At 53.7% G+C, this 26,564-nt stretch overlaps 4 protein-coding genes across 4 annotated transcripts; 3 read left to right on the top strand and 1 right to left on the bottom strand.

Annotated features, from left to right (window-relative positions):
• Window positions 1-4,663: 4,663 nt before the first annotated feature.
• On the top strand, window positions 4,664-5,649 carry NCS57_00280400 (uncharacterized protein; the record flags this gene model as incomplete). Its single annotated transcript, XM_053052822.1, has 2 exons — window positions 4,664-4,883; window positions 4,940-5,649. The coding sequence occupies 2 exons, from the start codon at window positions 4,664-4,666 to the stop codon at window positions 5,647-5,649; spliced, it is 930 nt and encodes a 309-aa protein (XP_052918068.1).
• Window positions 5,650-18,922: 13,273 nt separating this feature from the next.
• On the top strand, window positions 18,923-19,474 carry NCS57_00280300 (Biogenesis of lysosome-related organelles complex 1 subunit CNL1; the record flags this gene model as incomplete). The annotated part of the gene is made up of 1 exon (XM_053052821.1): window positions 18,923-19,474. The coding sequence occupies one exon, from the start codon at window positions 18,923-18,925 to the stop codon at window positions 19,472-19,474; it is 552 nt and encodes a 183-aa protein (XP_052918067.1).
• A 1,953-nt stretch (window positions 19,475-21,427) lies between these two features.
• Window positions 21,428-23,770, bottom strand: NCS57_00280200 (Protein kinase domain-containing protein; the record flags this gene model as incomplete). The annotated part of the gene is made up of 3 exons (XM_053052820.1): window positions 21,428-23,139; window positions 23,193-23,657; window positions 23,731-23,770. The coding sequence occupies 3 exons, from the start codon at window positions 23,768-23,770 to the stop codon at window positions 21,428-21,430; spliced, it is 2,217 nt and encodes a 738-aa protein (XP_052918066.1).
• Window positions 23,771-24,405: 635 nt separating this feature from the next.
• NCS57_00280100 (uncharacterized protein) lies at window positions 24,406-26,504 on the top strand (the record flags this gene model as incomplete). Its single annotated transcript, XM_053052819.1, has 3 exons — window positions 24,406-24,645; window positions 24,696-24,744; window positions 24,844-26,504. The coding sequence occupies exons 1-3, from the start codon at window positions 24,424-24,426 to the stop codon at window positions 26,502-26,504; spliced, it is 1,932 nt and encodes a 643-aa protein (XP_052918065.1). The 5' UTR covers window positions 24,406-24,423.
• Between the last annotated feature and the right edge of the window lie 60 nt (window positions 26,505-26,564).

The following is a 26,564-nucleotide window of genomic DNA, read 5'->3' as shown; positions in this document are numbered from 1 at the left end:
GGCGAAGGAAGGATTCACTTGACAATGTTGTGCTGAGCTGATTGTTTGGTTCTCCAGGCATTCATGTCTACGATTAGCTGGATTGCTGTGAGCTTCATCAAACCTGTCTGACTAATCGGCCAACGCCTTCCATTCTCGTACAGGATACGCAACCGAAGGAAGGTTCGTTGGCCTCTGTCTCGACAGGTGCCTCCCGTCGACGCGCGCTAAGTCTCAGGGGCCCTACAGGGGATCAACTCGCTTAACGTTCGGGACAGTCAGATCCTTAGGGGCTCCCTAATGCCAGCAGTGTTCTCCCGAAGGGGTAGGTCAGACGTGTGAAGGCCGCTGACTTTGTTTTCACGCAGGGGGTCAGAACTGTTGTTGCATGGTCCACTGTGGAGGTTTCTATGCACGCATCCCTTTTTGGTGGCTTTGATGATGGGAAACAGCAAGTCTCATGCATTCCCATGATTCAACCGCTGCCAGTCTGCACCTGCCTTAGAATACAGTCACTGCCCCCTGGGAAAGAGCCAACAACCAACACTTGTTTCTTGGCAACATCCATATTTTTTATCCTCTCAAGACAGCTTCATGCTCACCGCGTCATTCAATTCAGCCACGATTTCATCAAATAAGCCACAGTCCTCGGATTCGCTATCGGATTCGCTGGCTTTCTCTGCTCCGCTGAGCTGGGCATTCGCCGAACCGTGCAGGAGGCTGTAGAGATCGACAGATTTTCTTCAAGCCTCAACCTTGTTCTCCCACCGACCAGTTCTGGAAGCAACCCCGGCAGCTGCTAGCTCCTCCACCCCCACCAATAGAAGCGCTGGATTCTGTCCCAGCTTTCCCAGCCATCATCATCCCGCTTGGCTTGCCGGTCAGTTGGGACAGCCTGAGGCTTGTCTGGTTCGGTAGTATGGACGTGGAGTAACGAACGAATCTGCCCAAACTGCCGTCTGTTTTGCGACTATGACGCTCACTCCCAAAAGAAACAATGCTGGCAGCCCTCGCAAACTCCCAGCCCAAATGATCTGCAATGTCTGGCATTTTGGTCATGCCGACACCGCGGGAGAGCCTCACTTCCACCCGCGCCGTGCTTCGATCCAAGACACAGCTACCAACATCTACTCAGCCCCATACTCGACGCCCAGAGCACCCAAGTTGATGCTGCTCGTGTCTTTGCGCAGATGTTGCGACCATCGTGCGCTATGCAAGCCTCATGCCCGGCGACAGACTTGTCTCACCACCTCTAATAGTTCGGTACCTACTGGATAATTGTTATCCGGCCCAGTTGGCCTTGGCTCCACCAAAACAACAAGAGCAGCGCGAGTTGCGTTGCATCACGGAACCCCAAGAATCTTTTTCCCGTCGAAACATCCCACCTCACCTCCCTATTCGCCCTAGTCAATACTTCGATCCAACTTATGAGGGACGCCTGAAACAGCGCCAGTTTGCAATCTCTCTTGACATCAAGCTTCGCGCGACTCATCCACTCAAGTGATCCACAACTCACTGCCGGTATACGAGTGGTACCCCGCCGATCAGCGCCCTTCCCACACCAGACACCGACGGCGTGGCCGGCTGTGCCTCAGGACTAACGTCAAGGTGCCAAAGCATGTCGCTGCTAGATCCGGGTCCTGAGAAAGGTCCGAGACTACGGAGGCTCGGCAGTGACGTGAGTTCTACGGCAGGCAATCGGGGGATGGTCCGAAGTATGACCGTTTCATCAGCCTGGCATCTTCTGACGGGAACGTCGAGGGCACATCCCGAAAGGGTAGAGTTGCCCAGGATGCTTGGATGCTAGGTAGGGCTGGGTTGCAATCGTGGGATCCTGGGGGTCGAGAACGACTACTCCAGGTTGGATGCTGCGGTTGACTTGAGACTTAACGGAATAGGGAATGGAGATCACATCGAGCAGAATGACAGCTTGCAGTAACAGCATGCACAGCAACCTTGTCGTGCATAATGCGCACATCACTCGAGCGTGTGCTGCAGCACACTCGTCGGCCAGATCAAGTGGTAGGTGAGGGAGGACTTGGGCAACGCGATCTTCGTCTGAAATGATATGGAAAGGGATACGAAAACCGACGTCGTCTCCGAGTCTACAGCAACGCAACGGGTTCTAGTTAGTCCAGCGCTTCCAGCTACCACGACCAAAGACGCCATTCGAAAACAAGTGTGAGCGGAATAGGTTCAAATTCCGCGCACACGAATAGGCGCTTGATTCTTCTTGGCGCTGACTTGTCCTGCCGGGCGTGGCTGACGACGGCGCGGCCACGACGAAATAGCAAAAGCAAAGTAAGGGACTTCGCACGTGTCGTCGCTTAAAGTTTGACACGCGCGGTCTGAAGACGGCTCGTCTGGCTTTGTCTCAACAGCACCTTGCCAAGGTCTGGATGCTCATCCTTGGACGGATCGTTCATCCGCTATTCACCCGTTCTCGGACCGGCAACAAGCCAATTGCAGTACCGTATCGGGGTTAGGACTCGGTTGAACCAGACTTGAGGTTCTGTCCCAAGAGGCACAGGGCCCTGCTGCATCTGTCTGCATTCACACGCACCAACCAGAGTAGCCACAACTGTCAGAGTGAGGGATCTCGATTGTTGCCTTGGACCACCAACTTGGGGAGAAGCAGGGTGCTGGACGGGTTGGCTTCATTCCCTTGTACCCTCCCTCATGAAAAAGCTCGGTCGATCACTGCACGCCCGCCTCCTTGGCCCGCGCCAAGAAATCCCGCCAGTGTAAGCGAGGAAGGGGAGCGCCCGCTAAAACGACGATCGTCCAAATTAGCCTGCCTGCCCAGTGACGACAGAGGGAAAAGCGTTGTCGAAAACGACCAAAATGTCAGTTGCAGCATGGGGCCCTTGCCGCTGCCCAAACACAGCCAGTACGGCGGCATTACGCAGTGCCGGAACGCCGTCGTTGCGCCGGCCCAGCTCGCTTACAGAATCACAACTCTACGCCACGAGACCAGTGCAAGAGAATCTGCAGCGGGTAGGCACCACGGCAGCCGTCATACCGTCGATGGGTTCAGATGTGTGAGGGCCTGGTAGAGTACATCAACTTGTCCTGCTGCGGTGCCAAGGCAGAAGACTAATACCAGCACAATTAATGTCTGGCAGAGAGGAGCTGCCCAGCCAACTCGTCGAGTTTCAACCTTGAGGGTATCAAGGGGTTGAACAGAATGAATGTGAAGCGCTCACCAGAGTTGCAGATCAGAACATCGCAAAATTATCGCGTGCCGGACAAGAAACAAGGTCACAGTCCAAATCTCAGACACGAGCTGTTAGATGGCGGTCGGCATGAAGAATGCTTGCTCTCCCGGGCATCAAAGAGACGCGCAACAATGTGGGAGGTTTCGTGCCAAACAGTGGTTTCGAGTCAATCAACGTCTCAAGGTGCTCCCTGGCGACTCGAGAGAGGATGCGCCAGTCCAGCTCTGGGGTAGTAGAAGCATATGGGACTTCTACGCGCAAGCCACAGCGACCAAACCGGGGTGGAGGGAGAGCCTGGGGGGTTCAGCATTCGGGGCGGCACTGACACCCAAAAGGGGAAATAGTGACCCGGGAGTCGCTGCAGCGCGGCGGCCGGGATGGCACGCTTGGCCGAAAGTTAGATGGACGCCTCTACCTGTGCCTTGGTTATCTCGGCCGGGCGAGTGCGTCACCGGCGCCGGCGCCGAGGTGTAGTTTACTGGGCCAGAGGTCACTGCGCAAAAACCCTAACGTTACTGTCGACTCTGGCGAAGTGAGGCATGCTCGAGAGGCGGCCGTTCTACAGGAACAAAGAGACGGACAATGTAGTAAGTGGGCTGGAGCAAGATGACTGTGGTCAATGCCATCGACACCCCGAGAGAGCCACAACCAGGGAACAGGGATGAGGGCGATTTTCCTGTGCATCAACCAGCCTATTGACCGTTTGACCACGGGGCGATCCATGAACATCCTGGCGCATGGCAAAGAGTTTTGGCACACACTCCCGGATCTCACCCACACCCACCCTTTCCACTCACCTCGGCATCCCGCACACCCTCTGGACCTTGGGTCCCTCCCCCTGCTCAGGATCACCACGAGAGTCATCACAACATTTCCTCTCAAGGTGGGGACGTCACTGCCGGGACAGATGTTCGACAATGACCCTGGAGGCTAGGCCCATCGAGCGGCACCAGGGAACCTCCCGTCAGCGTCACCGGCCCCTTCCCTTACCTATCGTCTGCTCTCAAACCCTGCCACCAACGATGCCCTTCAGTCCCAGGCCCTGGCGCACCAGTAGGGCCCACTCCCAATTTTGTGACAGCTGCGCTTGGAAGAAGGGCCTTTTGGAGGGGGCGTACGCGGGTGTAGGCCCAGCAAAGGCGTCGACGGCTTTCAGATCTGATAGACGGGTCCCCTCCACTTTGACAGGTTCCTTGTCCGGACCAGAGAGTTACTTAAGTTCCCAAGCCCCCGACAACTTGGCTGCGAACACCAGCTTTTGGCGAACCCTTCACATCGAACTCGAACTTGGCAACTCTATAGGCTCTTTAATCTCGGCCAGAGCCATTCCTTCTTTCTTAATACAAACAGCCCCTTCTACTTGGAGCTGCTCTTTCTTGTCTTAATACACTGACCGGCACTGACCGACACTGACCAACCAACCACCTTTGGTCCGACGCTTGGAAACGCCGTGATTAATCCTACAAATGCATACATCAGCTTCTCTGTTTATGTCTGGTCAATACACTCCTCAACCCGAAACCCACTACACTCCTCGACACAAGCCGAATCCTCCTCCGTCGCCCCCAATGGAAGACTACAAGTGCTCTCTGCCTTCTATCTCAAACCTTCTGGGTCTGGCTGATGCTGGCTCCCCCACGAGCGAAGCCTCCCCCGCCTCACGGCAACATTCTCCTCGATTCGAAGGTGAGTGGCTTTCCTGGAGAATAAGGTAAAAGGAATGGTGACTCACATTCCTACAGCTACTCCTGCTCCGTCTCATACCCGATCTGGATCAGAATGGGCAAAGTCATCGCACCGCGGGCTGCCCCCAACACCCCCCATGGGCACAGATGCTTCATTCGAACCAGCCAACTCTCCTGCAAGAAAGCCCTCGAGTCAAGCGTATCCTGGGTCGGTTTCTAGAGCCTACTATTACGAGACGACACCGCCGCTGGAGCCTGATGTTCAGCGCCAGCCAACTGCCGCGGCCATCCCTCGAGCGACACCTCCTGCTCCGGCGGCCTACCCTCAGCAGCCCTACTCCACCACCTACGTCAACCAGCCTCCGATGGGTGCATACTACCCTCCGGCACAGCACCCTGGTGCTACCCCTGCTCCAGAAATGAGCCCCTACTATCAACGTCCCCTCCCCCAGGCGTACCCTCCTCCAGTAGGCATGCCGGCACCTGCTCAATCAGGGGCAAACCCATGGCAGCATCACCATTATCTCAACCCAACAGGCGCAGCAGCTTTCCCGCAGAGCCAGGACCGATACATCTGCCCGACATGCAACAAGGCATTCAGTCGACCAAGCAGCCTAAGGATCCACAGCCACTCGCACACTGGGGAGAAGCCATTCAAGTGCCCACATGCCGGGTGCGGCAAGGCGTTCAGCGTACGCAGCAACATGAAGCGTCACGAGAGGGGCTGCCATAGCTTCGAGTTCAACGGCTCCGTTATGCGTGGCTAAATGGCCAAGGAAGATGATGACTGCGGTGGTCGATGAGCGACGCCTCATGGAACGATAATTCGGTGATACGATTTCGATATTTTCTCCAACATGTCACGGGGGGAGGTCTCACGGAGTCCTCGTTTTGGGAGGCTCAACTGGCACGGCGTTGTGGATAGGGTGGGAAGGGAAGGGAAGGGGAATAGGATGGGGGAGGGAAGGAAAAGCTACATTCGCTTCACGACCTGGATCTGTATTACTGGACACTCTGTTTTGTGGTGCTTTTATCATTTTTGTTTGTTTATTTGTCGGGGCCCGTTGAAGCTCCTGGGAGCGGGCGAGGTCACTTAGACGGCGTACAGTTGGAACCTGGGTTGATGGCCTAGCGAAGCATCATGCATGGCGTTTTTTTGGATGAGGGCATCGACTGATAGGAGTCGAGCGACAGAGCAAAGGAGCAGAAGAAGGCCGAGGCTATTTCAGCCGTGGGTCTAAACAATATACCAAGACATTTTGAGATTCATGCGCTTGATGGGTTGAGCAGTCCGTGCGGTATAGCTACGTGTAAAGCGAGTATAGCGGTCATTTCCGAGATTTTGTGTGTCCTGCGTATGTGCGGCAGTTCGTAAGCGGACCAATTGAGGGAGATTATGGAAACTCTAGAATCGGTCGAGAGAGGGGAAAAGACAGAGGGAATAAATGACGTCTAGATTTCCTAGTGTCTGGTTGCACGGGTTGGCGGTTGAGCCGGTGGCAGGAGGTGCATATTGTGTGGGTTTTGGGGTTGGTGGTGGAAGAGTCGTGCGTGAGAGTGTCGCTGTTGGTTTGTCGGAAAGGAGTGAGACATCAGGAACGAAGAACGAGATGGGCGGGACCTGATTGGCTGCTGGGCGCCAGAGATGTCAAGACTTCCTTGCCGTTATTGAATAATTTCTATTTTATTTCTTATGCCGATTGCTACTGTAAACAAGAGCATGAATCCCACCCAACAACTCTGAGTTTGACAGGACCCTTGCTCTGGAGATCCATTGCCAGTGTCACTTGCGCCTCCAAGAGTGTGACGTCGTCGTCGACTACACTGCCTCGAGGCGGAGAAATACAGGGGCCCAAGAGACGACCAGCAATAACTTCCTTGAAAGACTCGCTTGGGTACGAAGCTGACATTGGGGCGATGACCACAGTCCTACGAGGACCCAACTGAAGTCCGTGATTGCTGAGCCGAGTTCCCGAGGGTTTTCTCGCAGCATGATCCATCCATACCGACGGGCTTATATCGCCTTACATGTGCAACGACGAACAGACGCGCCGTCAACCCAGAAAGGGCTGTTGCATGCGCGCCAAAAGGGAACCAGCCCAAGGCGGGTAGGGGTAAACCTGGGGATTTCTGGTCAGGGCTGGACGGACCGGTTCGGGATGCTGCTCCGCCCGCCTCGTGTCTTTTCTGGAGTCTTGTCCTGTGCTCGTCGTGCTGGGACAGGGACGCCAGAAAGTTGAACGGGCTGGGGGCCTAGGTCAGTCAGGGACATGGATGTTGCTTGGAATGATCGGCTGGATCATGGGCGTGCAAAGGTTTAGCGAGGGTGGAAGAATGGCAGCAGAGCGCCGGCCGAGTGGGATAGGGTATTATCGTTGGCTTCTCCGTGCCGGAATAGCTTGATATCCATCCCCCATTGCACGACTCATTTAACGGGCACGGCAATGGATGGCTTCGAGGCCGATCACTGTGCTCGTGCTTCAGCCTAGTACCTGACACTGACACGCGCGAACAATTAAGGTCGGCGAAGAGGATTCCCGACAGAGATTGGCGTTGCCCGTGTTGGCGGTGTGAACGGGGCATCTCGTACCATGACATGATGATGATCTTGGCCGATGGCTGACGATGGCCTCGTCTTTGCTCGATGGATGATGCTCGCTCCGAGGGGAGAATCGGGGCTCTCATCAGCGCCCTTCTTCTATGCAAATATCACGTCAAAAAGACGGGAACACGGCGCGGCAGGGCAAAGCGGGAGACGTCATCCGCGGGCGCAGGCAGAGTTAATTTCAACATGCAAAGGATTCTATTTTCATTCATCTCTTGTGTGCTTTGACGTTGTTTGACTTCTTTTTTTGTTTGTGTTCTCCATTGTGGGATGTCTTGCACATGAAAGCGTTGAAGGGGGATCCCATCAAGGCCACGTTTTCTGGGACCTGGTACCTCCCAACAACGGTCGTCGGTGGGGAAAAGGCCTGGAACCGAGGGAAAGAAAGAATTGCTCATGGAAGAAAGAGGGGATAGGACGACGTCAATTGGAGGGGGAGAAAAGGATCGCAGGGCGCTATCGTGTCCCAGGGTGATGCTGGTCGAGGACCAAAGCAGTGGATGAGATGGATATGGGTGGTTGAGGGGAGATCCATGGGTTGTACAAGACCAGAACAACGTACATGAGCAGCAGCAGCAGCGGTACGGGATGTGGACGTGCAGGTCCCGCGGGTTGGGGGCGTGAAAGAGAGTGTGTGGGAGGGCGTATCGCCCTTGTGCTACAGAGAGATGGTCATGCCCTGCCCTGCCCTGTCTGTGTTCCCGAACAAAAAGAGAAGAGCTTCGAGATGCGCTTCCAAGAAGGATCCACAGCTTGCCGGGGCTCCGATTGATCCAATTCTTCCTGCACACCCTCCCCCTTCCCAACGCCCCCCAGAGATCCGTCGGGTCCCAGGGGTTTTCCTCTTTCTTGGCGCCCTGTCGCGCTAAACCCCAGCAGGCCAGAAGGGCCAAATGCCCGTGGCCGGGGGTCTGGTTCCAGTGGATAAGTTGCGGCTGCTGGCTGCCAATTGGGGACCTTTACCCCCCTGAAACCCCACCCAACCCTCTTTCTTCACTGCCGGAGTCAGGATTTCCCGTCCACGACAGCACCACTGCGTACGCCATTGTCTCCATGTACAGGATGAGGCCTGTTTGTTTGGATGTTCCATGGGTTTTGCGGGAAATATTTCTGGGTAGAACCATTCCCATGGTCTTGCATGTTTCTCTCTTGCTCTTCATTAAAGATCGAATCCTTCGATCGTGAAAATTTGCTTCTTCTTTTTGCGGTGAATGGATGATTCTGGCGTGACTGTTACACACTCGCTCCATCAGAGTCCGAGCAGCAGCAGCACCTCTCCTGCATCAAGGTTTCGCCTCTCCCTATAGTTGGGATGAATTATAGAAGGGAATCCTTACCTATCGGGGACTTTTTGCGTCCCGCCGGGCAAACTTAGATATTGTCACATACGAGGACTTCATCTTGTTTGAGTTGCCTCCTTCCCTGCTTGTGCCAACCTATGTCCTCAAGCTATTCCTATTTTCGGCCTCTCCCACTTTGAGAGTCCCGCACTTCCAAACTTCCAACCTCCAACACCATCACAATCATCGTCACCCCCCTACGCCCGCAGCGCATGGGCCCTCAATTTCTGGCCGGTTTTCAATTGCCGGGACTCCCAAGCCTGCTTTTTACACCATGACCCCCTGAGATCTGGCCCATCTCCTGTTGTTGTTGATGATGTTGCCTACCTTTCGAGCTCCTCTTGGCAATCCCGAGGGCGGCAATGGAAACACAAACACTGGGGAAAGGCATCACCCCATGTTCCACTCGTAATGCCACCGCGACGGCCGGTGCAGCAAGGGACTTCCCAGATTCTACTTTGACAGGTGCGCGTCGATACTGACCGTCTTTGCTCTCTCCATCTTTAGCTGCACATATCTGACTACGTACCAACGTGATAGTCTGTCGTCCAACTATCACGACGCCGTCTCTGTCTCGCTCTCTGTTCTGAGCTGGGGGTCGTGGACTTGCAGCTCTTGCATGCAAAGTGATGCTGCTGCTGCTGCTTCTGCTTCTGCTCCTGCATATGTCTTTAGATGGATCCTCGCTTACGAGTCTCCTGGATACCAACTGAAGCATGCCCACACGCTTGGATCGCTGCAAGGCTGCCTGTCCTGATGCCGACCTGATGGAGGATGCGACACAAGGTCTTCGTTCCCTGCAGCACATGGCGGTTCCATCCTCGCGGGATAGCATGGTATGGGATCGCTGGATACCCTTCTTGACCGGTCAGCAGGGAAGCATCGGATCCCGAATGGTCACCGTCGACGACATCCACCAAAACCTCCGCTTCTCTCATTATCCTCGATCCCTCCCGTCGCTCAAGCCTCCCAAGATCACGGCCATGGCCGCGGACTGCGCATGCACCTTCCTGCTTGTGCCCCTCGGGTGACATGTCGTCAGGGTTCAACGATCCCCGGCTGTTAACCGTCAACGGAAAACTCCGCCACCATTCCTCTCGAGGGTTTGCCGACGGCGGCGTGGGCGTCGATATCCACTTCCACTTCCCACTCGTACGGCACCATGAATTCATCCGTCCCTGCCTTGCCCGTCTGCCGTGTCTATTGATCGACGAGGACCCTCTTCCACGAGGCTTCTTGGATCCTTCAGGTAAGGCCTAGCCTGGCAGCCTGGCCGTGCGGCCCACGTTGCCCTGCCTAGCTCGGCCAACCCACACTATCCGTGCTTCCTGTCAACCGGACTTTACTTGAATCAACTCATTCTCCGTCTCCTTCTGCCGTCCGGCCACCGTCCAGCCGGGTCTCATCCATCGTAACCTACCTAACCTGGCTTCAAGATGACCAGGTATGCAAACTTTACGCCCCTTGGTCTGCACTTGCACCTGCACACACTGACTCAGGACCAGACACGGAGAATTCCATATCCCACGGCACCTTCATATCCGCCAGGGTTCTTGAGCCGCCAAGCTTCAACCAAAAGATCGGTCAGTCTCAGTCTCAGACGATATCACCTTGCTTGCCAGCCGAGACTGGTACGACGGCGGCCTTGAGGCACGGTAAACCTTGATTCCTTCCTCTATTACGTGCCGGAAACCGATCCTGTTCCAGCTACGCCCCGTCAGAGTGGATGACAGAACGGAGTTGCTCCCTTCGGCCACCGAGATGATTTTCCTCCTCCCTCGGTTCCAGTGCCATGTTTAGCCCTGGTAGATACGGGATCGACTTCGGGAATCGAATCAGGTCAGGTAAGGTCAGGCAGAGAGTCTGTGGAAACTGGGCAGCCGCAGCTTCAACTTTGGGAATGGTTGTCATCCAGCTGCCATCCATCCATTGCCAATTGTGGCCTAACCCAGCGGCTGACCCCATTGGCCTGGCTACTTGGTTGGCCACCACTACTACTGCTACTGTCCTGACTTGCATGTAAGTGCCGTGATTTAGTCGAACCCTCTTTTGACAGATCTTCATTTCCTCCCTACTTACGTCACTCCACAGGGCATGGCATGGCATGGCATGGCATGGCCATATTGCTTGGCCTTTGATGCCACCTCCTGTGCTCCCTTTCCTCGTGGATAGTCCTCCCTTCTCCTATGGCGTTCTTTATCATCTTCACATAAGCAGGTTTCACAGGCGGAAAAAAGAAAGTAAAAAGGAAACACTAAGCCCTGGCTCAAAGTCCCACGCCGAGGCGTTTCAGGTCTCGGGAGCAGGGGCCACTCCCTGCCAACCGCTCTCGTCTCCGAAAGAAGAAAAACCTGGGCGAAGAAGGAAAACACACGATGTCACGCTGCACCGGAACCTGACAGAACGTGAACCCCGATAAACGCTTGCGCGCCCTAAGCGGTGATCGTCGTCCAGGACCCCCGTTTCTCCGTCCCGAGCAGCATCTTAAGGGTTCTGCTGCTGCCCCGGATGGGATCCTATGCAAGCGCGTTTTGTCCGCGGCACGAGCGCGAAGCACGGACGACGCTCGTGGCCATGTGGTTTTTTGCTTTTTGCCTGTTGGTGATGAAGGCTCTGGAGGAGACGTTTGTTTCATCATGGGGGAGACATGATGATGATGGTGGAGCATGGTTGTTTGCTTATCTCACTCCTTTTCAGTTGCTGTCTCTCTCGCTTGCATGTTTGTCGACTCTAAGCGAGACGCGGCTCCACGATCTCGATGAGCAACGAGTTGAAACCTGTTTCACTTTCTGGTGCACCAGCTTCTTCACGGCACGAGGGCTCTCTCGACAAACTTACTCGAGACTGTCGCAGCCAAGTGCACCGGAAACTAAGAGGCCAAGTGTTGGTTGCCAGCGTCTTTGCATAGTTAGTGGAGTCAATAGTTTACGACCCTGGCGGCGCGATTGGCTCCTCAGACGTGCACTGTCGCGAGTGCGTCAGAGTCTATAAGCTAGGAACCTTTTTGGGTCGGTGTGCGTTAGGTCTGCCTGTAGGATGTGAATATCTACACAGTTGCGGTGAGAGAGTGGGAGAGGGTGTAGTCACGCTGCATCTTGAGGGGGCTTTCTCTTTGAGACGAGTTGTGGAAACAAGACGCTTGGCTCAAAGGTGTGGTGATAGAAAATACCATTTGCCGAGAGGTGAATGTGAGGTTAACCAAGGTCTTGATTTGAATGTGAAGAGTAGCTGCAGATGGCTGGAGTAGTATGTTGATGAGCTGTCTGGGCTTCATTGTTGTGCAATGTAGTGAAAGGCCTGTTGAGAATGGGCTTCGTGCTCTGGTAGACACAATGCCACGTTGCGAGTGGGTGCCCTGGAGTCAGCTGCCAACTCGGCTTCTTCGTGGCATCCAGCAACTCCACGTCTGGTTCTAGAATATCGGTGAGTGGTTCGCTCGGCGGTGAGGAAGTTTCAGCTTTGATTCTGGCTCTTGACCTAGTAGGGCTACAGGTCACAGTAGAGATGTGAAGGGAAAATTAGCATATTCATACTGATAGTGTCTGGCTGCGGGTCAGTTGTTGTCGACAAAGTTGAGGGTGAAAGGACTCAGTGAACTCACGATGTAGAGCAGCCTGTGAGTCACGATGTACAAAAACATTACACTCGAAGCTTTACAGCGTCATATTAATGCAAAACCGTTCGTTGAAAATGCAATGAGTGAGCTTTAGGTGAGCTTTTTTATGTTCGCTGTTATTGTAATGGAGTTGTAGTGAATATCAGGCCAGCTGCCCAACCATGGTGTTGCAACTCGCTTGCCATATGTCCACACTTTATCTAGCATAACCATACAACCTGTATATAACTACCAAGTACCATCATAAACATATTCATATCACATTCGATCAATTATTTTGCCTAAACTGCCATTCACAATGCAGTTCCATGGCCGTCCTCTGATGAACTGAGCTACCCTAGAGTGAGCGCTCAGCTCAGAGTGATGTGGAGGGGGCAACACATGTACACACTCGCAGCTATATACGAAGTCTTTTATCACATTGATTCATCTTAAGGAAGTCATATGAGGCGTAAATGAATGGCTAGGAGGGAAGGGGGTTGCGCTTGTTTGTGGGTGGTGGTGTATGACCTTTGACCACAACCCAGAACCTCGAATGGCTCCTTGAAGGGGGTAAGTTGAGCATAGATACTAGGTAAATGTTCGACTCCGGCATGACGAGAACCTGTTGGAAGTAACCAACTTACAAGCCACCTCCTCTCATCGAAAAGCCTTACTAAGTGTCCATCTAAAACGTGGACTTTGAACACTCGCCCTTGATGTTCTTAGGGGGGCAGGTCTGTAATCAGAGACCAATTGAAATATTAAAAAGAAAAGACCTAAATTAATGTATTGAAGTTCCCGAAAGAGACCTCGGGGCTAAATGTTGTGTGTGCAGGAGTCGCTGATGACTTGGACCTGTATTTGGAAATGCTTATTCGTTGTGATGTAAGACATGGGCTGAAGGAAGAAATCGCGTCCACAGCCTATCGAATTACAACGAAGAGAATATGGACGTGTGATGGGTATATGAACGTTGAATTCAAGGTGACGGCTGGAACCGGAGCGATAGGGGCTTCAGCTGTGCAAGAGAGGTAGACATCAGAACGAGGCGACGAGCTGGAGAGAGGGAGGGCGACGGATAAGTATTCAAGCAGGGGAAAAGAAATACCCATTAACTAGGAGACAAGCATTTCGCATTAGGGGCAAAGCCTATCGACTGCATGACGTCGTTTGCCCTGTTCGCTTGCCAAGTTACCTCAACCGGCCAACTCTGACCTGCCTTACCACCAAGCCGACTAATGAATAGCAAGAGGAAGAAAGAACCTCGTGTAAACGCTCACATGGTACTGAAGGCGAGAGTCTCGAAAGGAAGTGCGGTGTTTAGATTATTAAACTGTAATTACTTGCCGAGAGTGCAAGACTAAGCCCCTGAGATGTCTCCTGAAGTAGGGTGTATACGTCAACGAACGAAACCCCGGAGAGCCGTGTGGATGTAGTATAGAATAAAGAGCCGAACTTGACAGGATGGTTTTAATCGCAAGGGTCCTGGCAATAGTCGCCTGGGTCAACATGAACGGTGTGCGTACCCCAGCGACTTCCCAAGGCCTCGGAACCGCCCCGAGTTGACATGATGTCTAACGAGACCCCCGATGAGCGGCCCCGAAACGACCTCGGCCCATAGACTCGGGTATTCTAGTAGTCTTATGTATGATATAGGTGTACCCTCTGCTTGGTAGAAGAATCGGCATCATTGCCTTGAGAGCTTCATGGGTGCTGGCTGGGGTTCGTGACGGCCAAGGTGCTGTTGCCATGAACAGATCAGGAGAGCTGGATGTAACTCGGTATGTCTCCTACCCAGCTCTCTGGTTTACCTCGGTATTGACGGAGAGCGCGGAAGTAGTCTGGCTTGCTTAAAGTTTGACGTACCCCAGGATCATGGCTGAAGGTATCACGAGATACCTTCGGGAATACCAAGTCGAGATCTATATCCCCGTCAACCCCTTTCCCCAGTTACCCAACTCTGGACCAGTCAGAGAATTGCACATCTCAACAGAATCATTTTGCTAGTGACTTGGCATACTAGGAGTATTCAAAGCGTGAGTGAATGTCCGGCAACCGCGAGCTGAGTGCTGGTCACACAATCCAAGGACCTTGGCTCTGTGTTGCCCTTGCTCCCAATCTGCAAGCGGCCCAAAAGGTTGGTGTCATGGCGTGAAAAGTCATGAGCATACATCTAGCGACACATATCTTCAAGGACTAGCCACCCAGAATGAGAGTCTGGGGCAGTCGATGGCTACGAGGGGCTACGCGCAACGTCTTAAACCGGACAGACTCCGAGAATCCGGGGTCTAGCTCAGCCACGGCTGAAGGGAGAAGAATGCAAGGAACATGTGGGTAAAGATCATGATCCCGTGCGACACCCCTCCCCGGCTGCGGTTAAAGGTAGAACCGTGGTATGGCGAGGGCATCACCACCAGAGGGTGTCAGCGCTAGGTCAACGAACAAGGGCGCAAAGAGCACGCCATCCTTTCGTATTACTCTGACGTCAAATCGCCTTCAAAAGGATGGCCGTAGCACGGCAGCTCAGAGCTTACCCCTAGGGAGACACTGACTGATTGCCAGGTACCGGTTTGGAGGGTGAAAACACCGCAGGCAGCACGCAGGGACAGACAGATACGGCGGGACAGGGGTGGTATTACTTGCAGCGGCAGTAACCACTTGACAGATATGTCCTCGTGCAGGTCACTCGCAATGCGACATGGGGATGAGAACAGGCAAAGTGATCGGATGGAGGGCACCAACATCGGGGACTGTAATCCGCACTTCGAGAATGGTTTGCGAGGGTGAGGGCGGGGGAGGCGCAGAGTCGCGGCGGGGTTCCGGGGTTCGACAGGCTCTTAATCCGGGGTTTGAAGAGCATCACTGTGCGCAGGTCTTGTGCCTCTAGGACGTCATGCTGAGGCTGAACGGGGGGATGGGATCCTGCACGTCGGCGGCGAGATGCATGATGCAGATGCAGTGCAAATCGACATGAACGCCTTGAGCGACGGGACGAACGCGCGAGGTCGAATGAACGGTGGTTGTTTGTCTGGTAGGTAAAAGTCGCTCTCTGGTGTGGCTGGCACTGAAGGGGTTTTGGCGAGTGATTCCTTGCTCGTCGTGTGTGCCCCCTGCCAGGATGTGTTTCGTCTGGCGCGCGCCACAGGCAAAGGCCCAATCGCCAGCTCTAGAACTACTGGAGGGGGCTTGATTTCGGGGAGCTGGAGGCCGATTTCCGGATCGACGGAGAGGCTAGGTAGATGGGTGAGTGATGGCGACGGGCACGGCGACAGTCATGGTGATGATGGGTGATGAGGGTGATTTGAGACAGGGCGCCTGGACATGTCTTGGAATAGGTTTCAGCCAAAGGTGGGCCGGTAGATGCCGGCGCTTGTACTTGTAATTGCGGATAGGATGAAATGAAAGGATGCAACTCTTTGGTGGAAATGACATATGAAGAGTTGGTTATTTGAATGGGATGCCTTTGGTCATGGAGGATATGAAATGGATGTTTGATGATGGATGTTTGAGAGAGAAATGGATGAGTGGAGCTCATGCATTGAGAGACACGTGCGCATTACATTAGCACCTACCGAGTTTGGCAATCACTACGTATGTACTGGACCTTCCTTTGTAGATGTAGGGCTGGTGGTGTGTTCCATTGAATTGATGACTGGCAGATGCTTGTATGAGCAGAAAGAAGTCTTCCATGTTGGATACAATCTCCGCTGCTGGACCATACTAGGTACGCAATACTCATACGCATTGGATGTTGCTCCCGTCACCGCCCGGACTGGCGTGACCTGACTTGACTTGTATTGACAGACAGACGGTACCTACCGTCGCATCTCGTCTCGGGGCTCCTCAGGCGGTTCCCCGTGGGTGGCTCCCCTTGCCATGGATGCAAGCGTGGCTCTGCTCCCATGCAGGCGTGGCTCTCGTCCGTCCCAAGGCGCGTGGGTAGGTGAAAGACACAGAGAGCCCAGGGATCCATGGACTTCTTTTCAAATGTCCCGAGGTGGCACGGTTCCGTCATGATCAGCCGAGGGGACAAGACAGGACAGCATGGGAATCTGCCAGAGGCTGAGAGCAGCAGTCAGAGGAAAATATTGGATGTACATGGATCCGCGTCTCCATCCTCACCTTTTTCAGTACCTGACTACTCCGTTCCTAGCATCGAGATGGAAGTTGAACCGAGGGCGAGACAAGATATAATAGTCCCACCTACAAAGATCAAGTCCCACAAACGAAGACGAGAAATGAAAGGCAGAGCGGCGGCCCATGATCCGGGATTCCGTCTGTCGGTTCGGTCATGGGAAGAGAAGCAAGCTCCTTGTCGTATGTTGCCAGCAATCTGCGGCTCCCCGTTCGTGGTGGACTCGGCATCGGTTGACGGGGAGAGGCAGTAGGTAAGTAAGTAATAGAGGTCGGTGTGTTTGATCATGTATCCATCCATCCATCCCGGGTCATGACGGTTGAGGTGTATCATGATCCATCTCCTGACTTTGCCAGTCTCGGTCATTATGTTTTCGCATTATCGACTATTACATCGTTCCATTCTCTTGCACCACCTCCTTTCTTTTTCTTTTTTTCTGGTCGACTGCTTTTCTCTTCTTCTTTCTTTTTCCCACTCTCTGATCCTATTTCCTCTTCTCTTTTCTCCCTTGGCGACTAGACCTATTTCCTCTCACCACGGTCTGGGCGCCTACTCTCACACAAGCTCTCACCGACCTTGTCTAGCACCACCACCACCACTCACTACCACCATCAACAGCCAGCTACTGTGGTTCATCAAACAGCCCTGCTAGGCTCTCGCGCCAAACCAACCTTGTCTGCCCCAACAGTGCCCCTACCGACCGTTGTTGCTTTTTTTTCTTCTTCTTCTTCTCATCTGCCGTGAAAAGCAAGGAAAGAAAAATCGGTCTCGAGATCGGCCTTGGAGAGCTCAGCTAGCGCGCGCTACTGAGATTTGGTGCTGCTGCGCCGGTTTCCGCTCTGTCGGTACCTGGCCCCCAGGTCTTGCAAGGTCTTTAGGCGGTGATCCATCCATTGATTGTCACTGTTTTGTTATTAGACGCCGCCGCACTGATTTCCATCTCCACGATACGAAGCGACCCATTCAAGACAAATCAAGACGAGACAAGACAAGATCGAGTCACACGCCCGTGCCTTGTCTTGACTCTACCTAAATCTGTCCCGCGGCTCAAGGACCTTCTCTTCAATTGAAACAAGACAGGCAGTTCGAGTTGCACGTGCAAGCATCACAAGCAATTCGTGCAACCTCGTCTCCTCCTCCTTCCTCTTCTCCTCCCTCCGCATCCCATCCATCCATCTAGCCATCCATCCATCCCATCTTTGTCTGGTCTAGTCCGTCTTTTCCCTCCAAAACACCACCAACCAACATCGACGAATTTCAGCCCCAGAGAAACTAACAACCGGGGGTTTTATCAATCAAAAGAAACGATACCCCTGCTGGTCGCTGCACCTCCCACGCGCCGTCTCTTCTCCCTCTGCACTTGTCTTCTTGCTTGTGCTGTGCTGCCCACAAAGTCGACTTGACTCGACTCTCCTGTCCTCTCGGCTCTCGAGCAGCAAATCGGTCGAATCGTCATCACCACTTGGTCAACTCATCCTCAGCGCAGCGCACCCTGGTCGACGTCAGGCTTGACCCTGGTACAAACTGACCTGGGTCTACCTTACCCCCATCAAATCATCCCTGCCTCTCTCACCGAAACCCACGCCGCCCACTCTCCGCCGCCTTTCGGTCGGTATACCGGCCCTTTTCTACTGCGTCCTCCCCCCCCTCCCCTCCGTCTTGTTGCTCCTCCCATTCTCCAATCACGGCTCTCCCGTCCTTTCCCCAAAAAGAGAGGCCGGCTCACACCTCTTCTCCTCTCCTCTTTCTTCTTTCTCGTCCGGGTGCCGCGAGGTCTGGGAGCCTCCAGACAAGATAACCTACCGACCCGACATCGACCCAACGACACCACACTGACACCATTCCAAACAAAGTCAAGAGACGCTACGCTACACTACCTGCGCATACGCTCACGCCCTCCCCGCCGATGATGCTCATGATTGTCTCGGTCGCGATATCATGATGCTCTGCGCAGCACAGCACACGCCGATTCTAGCGCCATCGCAGCTGCTGTTGTCCCCGTTGTCGTCCTGGTCGTCTCCATCACCGTCGCTTCTGCGCGCGCTCTTGTCGCAACCATTGGCATCACCATCTTCCGCGCCTCTACCTCTACCACAACATCGCCGAGTCCCGACTCCCCTCTCGGCCTCTTGGCCGCTTCCGAACCGCTACAGTCCATGTCCCGAGTCGCTGCAGCCGTCCTATACACACACAGAATCTCTCCTCGCCCACCAGCTCGGCACATACCCAACCGCCGTCCGGCGACAATCCATTGCACCAGAACCTTCCTGTGACCCTCCCGACCTCAATCGCATCCGTCGCCTCTACGATCCCCTCGGCCCCGCCGCGCCGTAGCTAGCAGCCCCTCTAGTGGCTGCCCGCCATGTCGGCACAGGCCGTCCCGGACACCCAGTTAGGCCTCGATGCCGAGGAAATCCAACTGCTACGCCAGGGCCAAGCGGCGCTGGGAGGGGGATCCAGCAGCTCGCGCGCCGCCAGCCGCGCCAGCAGCCAGGGCCTCTTGATGCTAGATAGCTCATCGCTATCAGCTCTGGGTCGCTACTTTGACCATCTCATGGCCAGCATCGAGCAGCGGATACAGCACCTAAGCTACGAAGCACAGCGCTTTACGCAGCTGCAGTACGACGAAGCCGATGGTATCATTGGGGGAGCCGACGCTGAGATCGCTCGCTACACCGAGATCCTCCAGCAGCTGGATGAGCTTGAGGTGGACTTTGACCGCATCGCCCATATCAAGGAGATCGTCAAGGGTTACAGGTCCAGGGTTGAGAGCTTGGAGCGCGATCTCGACAGCAGCAGTACCTCGAGCCGGCATCATCACCACAGACACTCGTCGTCGCACCATTCGTCCCATCGCCACAGCCACGGCCACAGCTCCCATCGTCACAGCACCTCCCACCGTTCACGACATTAATCAGGCTAATGACCCTCCCTAATCGCCCTGGTGGTTCCCAGGAGCCTCATGGTATCACAATGGTCAGAGACCATTGACTAAAGAAATGAAAAAGGAAAAGAAAAGGAGAAAAAAAAGAGATGAAAATAAGACAAAACGAGATGGAGAAAGACAAGGTCCTGCGCGGGTTACACAGGACCGCCATTCTCACAAACAACAACTACAACAACCATGGCGAGATGGAAAGGCTCTTAGGCCAGACCAAGAGCCTCTAACGACACGACACTTTATCAGGGAGGGCGCCCGGAACGTGGGAATATCGGAAGATTGATGGGCCTCACGGCTACAACACGCTACGCAACGCAAGATGGAACTGGCCTCGCGGCCGCCTTTTAATGCTGTTTTTATAGTTGCTCTGCTTTGTTTCTTGGACACTTACGGCTGACACGGTGCTACTTGGCGTTGACATGATGCTCTGTTGGTGGATGGGATGTGTTTATTATTTTTGCTCTATTTTTTAAATTGTTTTGTCAAATGTGTGTGGTGTTTTAGCTTGCGGATGGAGAGAAAAAAAATACCCCCTTGGTTTCCTCGTTTGAGCATTGCAAATACTCCAATTCAAGTTTGTCGACTTGTGTAGAAGTCGCTTCTATGATGTGATGTGATATTGAAGAACATGGATGCCCTTGCTCTGTAGTTGATGCCCTTGTTCAGAGGTAGTTGTTCCGTTTGGTGAGCTTCTAGACAACTCATCATGTCGTCTCTGCAAGTCGTCACGCCTCCAACTGTCGCCTCGCCCGGACGACTGGTTCTGGGGTGCAGATGAGGAGGGGGGGATGGATGCATATGCATGGCGTTGCAAGGGAGAGATATTGGTGTGTTGCTGCTGCTAGCTAACTCAGACGCAGTGATGCCCAACTCGAGGGCGCACTAGCTGACGTGGTTTAAGGAAATAAGGCTGGCTGATTGAATATTGGATGGGAATTGCTGTGGTTCGTTGGGGGGAGTTTGATGATATGATGATGCAGTAGCCAAAGCAAGCGAGATGCGGCGGGTTGTGCTTCCGCCGTCAAGGGTATATATGCCCAATTCCACCCATCGTGGGCCAATTGGTGGATGAGTTTGGAAAGATGCCCATGACCTTGAAGTGCAGGTAGTTGAACTAGACAAGGGTTTGTTGTTTGTGGATGCTTCTTATTGGAGACTCACCGAGGACTTGCAATTATTGGCTCGGAGGATAGTCGAGCAGTTATTGGTTCGGGGAGGATATACTCCATAGATAACTGTTGAAGAGTTCAGGTGTTTGTTACTGTGAGTGAACACAACTCAATGGCTATGTCTGTAAGTGAGACATGTACAAGTTGATAGAGTCAACTCAATCCACCACGTATAGATAATACCACATTGTCAAGAGACCCCAAGTTAAATAATCATGGTCTTTTTATCAACGTCTAAAACACAACAAGGGAAGCCAATATCCATCCATCAATCAATCCTATCCATCCATTCATCCATTGAATACCACAATTCAAATCCCCCTCCCTCCCTTTCCCACGCCTCATCATAGACCAGACCAAAAACCCGATCGACCGTCATCAAGTTATGCCAACCGACCAATAATCCAGACCAAATAAAAAAGCAACAACAAAGAAAAAAACCCCAACAAACAAACAAACCAACCAACATGGAAAGATGATGGTTTCACGCTGCTGAATTGTGTGTGTGTTGCTCCCTTCCTTGTTACGCCATAAAACGCCGCTTGCCATGGTTTCGTTTCCAACAACTCGCTCTCTCATCTCCTTCAATACTTCCTCCTCTGTCTCTTTCTCATGATGCTTGCTTGCTTCTTTCAATGTAAGGGGGAATAGAATAGACAAAGGAAAGTGAAAAAGAATAAGAACACAACGAGGGTCCAGGGCGTCAACTGCCCTTGGCCTGATTACTCTGCTCTTGCACCGCAAGCGTCGAGGAGGCCTATACCCGGGCGATGCGTCGAGCTCGGACGAGGAATGGACTGGGCATCTCGTCACGCTCTGGATCCCATACAGCCACGGGCTCGTCGCCGCTCGACTTCCGCTCAAGGCCGATACGGTCTCTGAATGCCCTCTTGGGGCTCACGTTCTCACCGGTGGTGGGGAGAACAACAGCGCTCATGGGACGTCCGCCAGCACGAGCCTGTTGCAGCTCGACGAGGGTTCGGCCCTTGATGTTGGCCATGTTGTTCTTGGCAACCATCCTGCCCATCGCCTCGTCCGCGTTCTTCCTGTTGCTGTTAAGCGACAGAGTGCGAGTCAGACCCTGAGTAGTGCTGGCCTCAGGCTGAAGCGACGCCGCAGATGGTATCTTGCTTAGTCGTCGGTTGGGAGATCTAGGACCAGATTCGGCTTGGGGCATGATCTGCTTCGACACAAAGCCGGGGTTCGAGGCCACAGGCTTGAGTCGGTTGATGGGGCACGACTTTTGCGACGTCAAGACAGGGCGAGTCTTTGATGTGAAGGGGTTCTTGGATGACTTGATGTTGCGAGTCGGCGAGGGCATGATGTCGTCATCCTCAGAATCAGACAAGGACGGCTCGCCACGAGGGTTATCCCACCGGCTCTCGCCCGAGCTTCGGTTGGCGTTGTTGGCAAAGATGTTGGCCGTGAAGATGTTGCCCGCGTTGTAAGTCGGGGCCTTGGTACCTCCATTGCGACGGGGTGATAGGGACAGCGACTCAATGGCGGCGATGGGGCTGGGCGAGCCCATCTCAATGTCCATGGGCGTATTAGCAGCGTTGCCCACAAACATTGTCTGCGCACGGGCGAAGGGCGTGCGCGTCGTCTTCTTCGTCTCCCGGAAACTCTCGGGGCTATCGATGGAGTACTCAGTGAGGTCCGTCGTCGAGGGGAACTCGTCTCCGCTGGTGTTGACCGACGAGTGAGGGTAATCCGGCTTGAAATCCGACTTGGCTGGTGATGTCGGGTGCTCGTCCTCGCGACTCTGGGGTCTTGAGCCGACAAAGGCGACTGTCTTCTTCTGCAGCTCGGCCTCGACACGGGCTTGGACTTCTTCCTCCACCCGAGCCTGCACCTCTTCCTCAAAGCGGACATGTAGTTGTTCAATCTCGGCGTTGACCAGGTGATCAATCTTCAGGCGGGCCTTGACCTCCCACTCTCTCCGCAGCGACGAGTCCAGCTCTTCTCGGATGAGCTCCTTCTCCATCTCAAGGCCGGCGAGCCTCTCCATCACCTCTCTCTCCTTCTTACGGAGAGCGTCTTCCCTCAGCTTGAGTGACTTGTTGAGGTCGACAACCTCCTTCTCCTTGCGCATGAGCCTGACAACAGGCAGGTTAAGCAGCGACGCCGTGTCGGGTCTCCGGTCAGGGTTGACCCTGAGGCAGTCCTTGATGACCTGGCCAAGTTCGGGAGAGTAGACATCAGGCAGGGCAGGGAACTTGCCCTCCTTGATCTTTTGCACAAGCTGGAAATGTGTCTTGGCGTTGAATGGCGGCTCTCGTGCGCAGAGCTCGTAGATGATGCAGCCCAGGGACCAAATGTCCGACTTGAGTGTGTACTTTTCGGCAGCACAGATCTCGGGCGACATGTAGAATGGTGTGCCGACGTAGGTAGAAGCAAAGTCGTGGGACTTGATCATCTTGGAGAGACCAAAGTCTCCAAGCTTGACCGAGTTGTCCTCGCCGAGGAAGACTGGGGGGCTGTTAGTTCACACCACAAGTAAACAAAGTACCAGAAAGTCTCACCATTCTCGGGCTTCAAGTCACGATGTAGAATAGTCATAGTTCCAGCGGGAACCTTGGGACCTGCCGCAGTCCCCTGTGTCAAACCCAAAACATTGGCGCCAACCTCGGGCGGGTCGATGCCATAGTGACACCGATACAAGGCCATGACCAGCTGGCTGAAGATGCTCCAGACAAAGCTTTCTTGGGCTCGTTGACCCTTCATTGTGAGGTCCTTGATGACACGACCGAGGTCGCCGTTGCCGCAGTACTCCATGTACAGGTGCAGGTCTTGGCTGACCTTGAGGTGTTCACGGTTGTAGTAGGCGACGATGTTGGGATGGCGGAGGGTCGACAGAATCTGGAACTCGGCGTGGAGCTGCTCGCGCTCCTTTTGCGACATTCGGAGGTATGAGATTTCCTTTCGGCACATGATGAAGCCATCGGCCTTCCGCCGAACCTTGCGGATGACACCGAAGGATCCATGGCCTGGGTGGATGTGTCAGTCGGTGAGTCGACCGTGAATAGGCGGTGCGTGAGAGAGAGTTTGAGCGTGACTTACCAATCTTCTCCAACGTCTCGTACTTGTCCTCGGAAGACATGATCAAAGCCAATTCACGATAAATAACCGGTCCAACCCATGCAGTCCTGCTTCGACGGTAGCTTTCACGCTGTTGAACGAGTAGTCAAATTGGCGATCGAGTCGGAAGGTGGTGGGGGACGAGGTGCGCAAGACGGACAAGCAAAGAACAATGTGAACGTAAAGTAAAAAACAAAAACACCCTGCTGTCGGTTAGTAGAGGTTATTCGCGATGTGAGAGAAGGTTTGTTTGAAAAGGATGAGGAGGAGAAGAGTTGGGAAAGCAAAGGCCGGAGCTTAAACAAAGAGAGCGTGGTCGTGAAAATGGGCCTGGACTAACTTGAACTTCCCACTCACTCACCCCGGTCCGTCCCACAGAGTAAACACCTGGCGCCGTTGTTATGGCAACCGAGGCCCACCCGGGGTTGACCCGGAAAGAGCTTCGTTATCGATAAGGGGACCGTGGCGGTGACGTCGAGGAACCGGTCGACGTTGATTGGCTGAAGGGAATTTGGTGGCCGTTTATGGTGATGGCGACTTTTTGGAGGGGTCCATGATTTGATTTGATAATCAAGGCCTACGGTCTTCGGAGATAAGAATTGACTTCTTATAGACAACTTAACTTGGATTCTTTTATTCATTAGCCTTCTGAGGCATATAGTATTTATTTTCACCATGGTCCTCCGCAAAGATGAGCTCGAAGGTAAACTCGGCGAGGAAGCACTGCTCATCAAGAGCGGCGTCCTTCGTGACGAGAACCCCCTCGACGATAGCCCCGAGTTTCACGAGTTCCTCATGGCCTGTCGACATGGCGATCTGAAAACCTGTCAGGAGCTCATCAGCCGCGGCGTCAACATCAATGGCAAGGACAAGTTTGACTATACGCCCCTCATCATCGTGGGTTGTTATGAAGTTTGAGTTCTGAGCTGAGAAGCTGACTGTGATAGGCGAGTTTGTGTGGACATTATGAGCTTGTTCAACTACTATTAGAGTCTGGTAAGTTTAATTCATCTTGTTTCATGTTCAATTGCGTTGTTTCGTGTTGTATAGTCTCCAGTTGTATCTCATCATGAAACTCACATCAACAAACACAAGGCGCACTCGCCGAGCGCAACACCTTCCAGGGCGAGCGATGCATCTACAACGCCCTCAACGACAGAATCCGCAACCTTCTCCTACAGTACGACTTTTCAAAGTCCTCAGACCCCTACGTCTACTGGTCTTCCCACATTTCTACTCTCCTGGGGCGTCCGTCACCCAGCACCGCAGACATTACTCTCGTTGCTGGCTCACGCTCCTTTGAGCTGCACAAGTTTCTACTTGCGGCCAGGTCCCCTTATTTCAAGGCCAAGTTGGCCGCTGCTCCTAATACGGCCACTTGGAATCTTGCAAATGCCGTCCCCGTTGAGGCCTTTCAGATCGTCCTGAGATATCTCTACTTGGGCGAGGTACCGCGAGATCTTGCGCCTACGGGAACCGATGCTTCTGAAGAGGATATACTCAACGGACTGTCTAAAATTAGCAAGCAGCTCGAGGTTGAGTCACTATGGGAGGCCATTCTCGCCGGAGCCGACAGGAGACTTGCTCGTCAGCGGTATCAAGATGAGGTGGAACGAGCAAGGGGACAACTGGAGGAATTCTTCCAGCAGAATGTCGTGGGACACAAGATGATGGTAGACTCAGATCGAGTCAAGGATGTCAAGTGGCAACACGATAACGCCATGTTTGCAGACGTTCTCCTCCGCGCAGACGAGCCAGTCGAGACTGAAGAAGAGAAGCCGGAACAAACTGAGGACCAGCCAACCATACCTATCGGTCCAGCCAGAAACAGCAGCGACTCTACCAAATCCCCCAAGTCGGTCCTTTATCCCGCGCACAAGGCCATGCTCATCCGAAGCGAGTACTTCGAAAAGATGTTCTCGGGTGACTTTGTCGAGTCTCACCGTGCTGACCACCTCCGCGTCGTTACTGTCGACTGCTCACCGGCTGTTCTTGAGATTATCCTCACTTTCCTTTACACCGAGACTGTCGTCTGCCCCCTTGAACATGCCCTCGACCTGTTGTACGCAGCAGATATGCTGTTCCTCGACAACCTCAAGAGCAAGGCTGCTGTCGCCATCAGCACTCTAGGCAGCGGCAGCTCCAACGTCCTGGTCGACCGCACTCACGGCCAAGCTCATGAGGACGGTGAAGGTGACGCAGAAGTCCACGAGACTGTTGAAATGGAGCCTATCAATATCTACGACGTCATCCACGCTGCTTGGGACCTCCGCGTGCAGCGTCTCGAAGAATTTGCAGCCCGTTATCTTGCTTACCGTCTCGAAGACTATATCGACGAGGAGGACTTCCAAGCGCTTATCGCCGAGTCTGCCCAGCGTTTGACGGCACGTGAAGAGACTGACACAATTGAGTTGCTCGATGATATTCGATATTACCTGTCAGATCGATTCAGACTACGCTTCGAGGATGCTGGTCTTGACGAGATGATGGATGAGACGGGTGAACTCGATGCTGAGTTGGCTGCTGCCATGGCAGATCAGGCCGCCATTTCTACGGGAGAGACGAATGGTACAGCTAGGCAAGATGGCCAGACAAACGGGGAGGCAAAGGAGGCAAATGGCGAGGCGAAGGAGGGAGCCGTGCGGACACTGGACGGTGAGGTCGCAGAGGATGAGTTTGCCTCGGATGCCATCAACTATCAGATCCTGCTGGGCAAGATTGATGCCATGCTGGATCGTCTGAAGCTCGATGCTTAAGTCAATCATCATGTATATAAAGATTTACGACATGTTCAACTGGAGGGGCATAAGCATCTA

The sequence above is a fragment of the Fusarium keratoplasticum genome, chromosome 2 (assembly GCF_025433545.1).
Source record: "Fusarium keratoplasticum isolate Fu6.1 chromosome 2, whole genome shotgun sequence".
Classification (NCBI taxonomy): domain Eukaryota; kingdom Fungi; phylum Ascomycota; class Sordariomycetes; order Hypocreales; family Nectriaceae; genus Fusarium; species Fusarium keratoplasticum.
The sequence above is the reverse complement of the archived record's forward strand: the minus strand, read 5'-3'. Positions and strand labels throughout refer to the sequence as shown.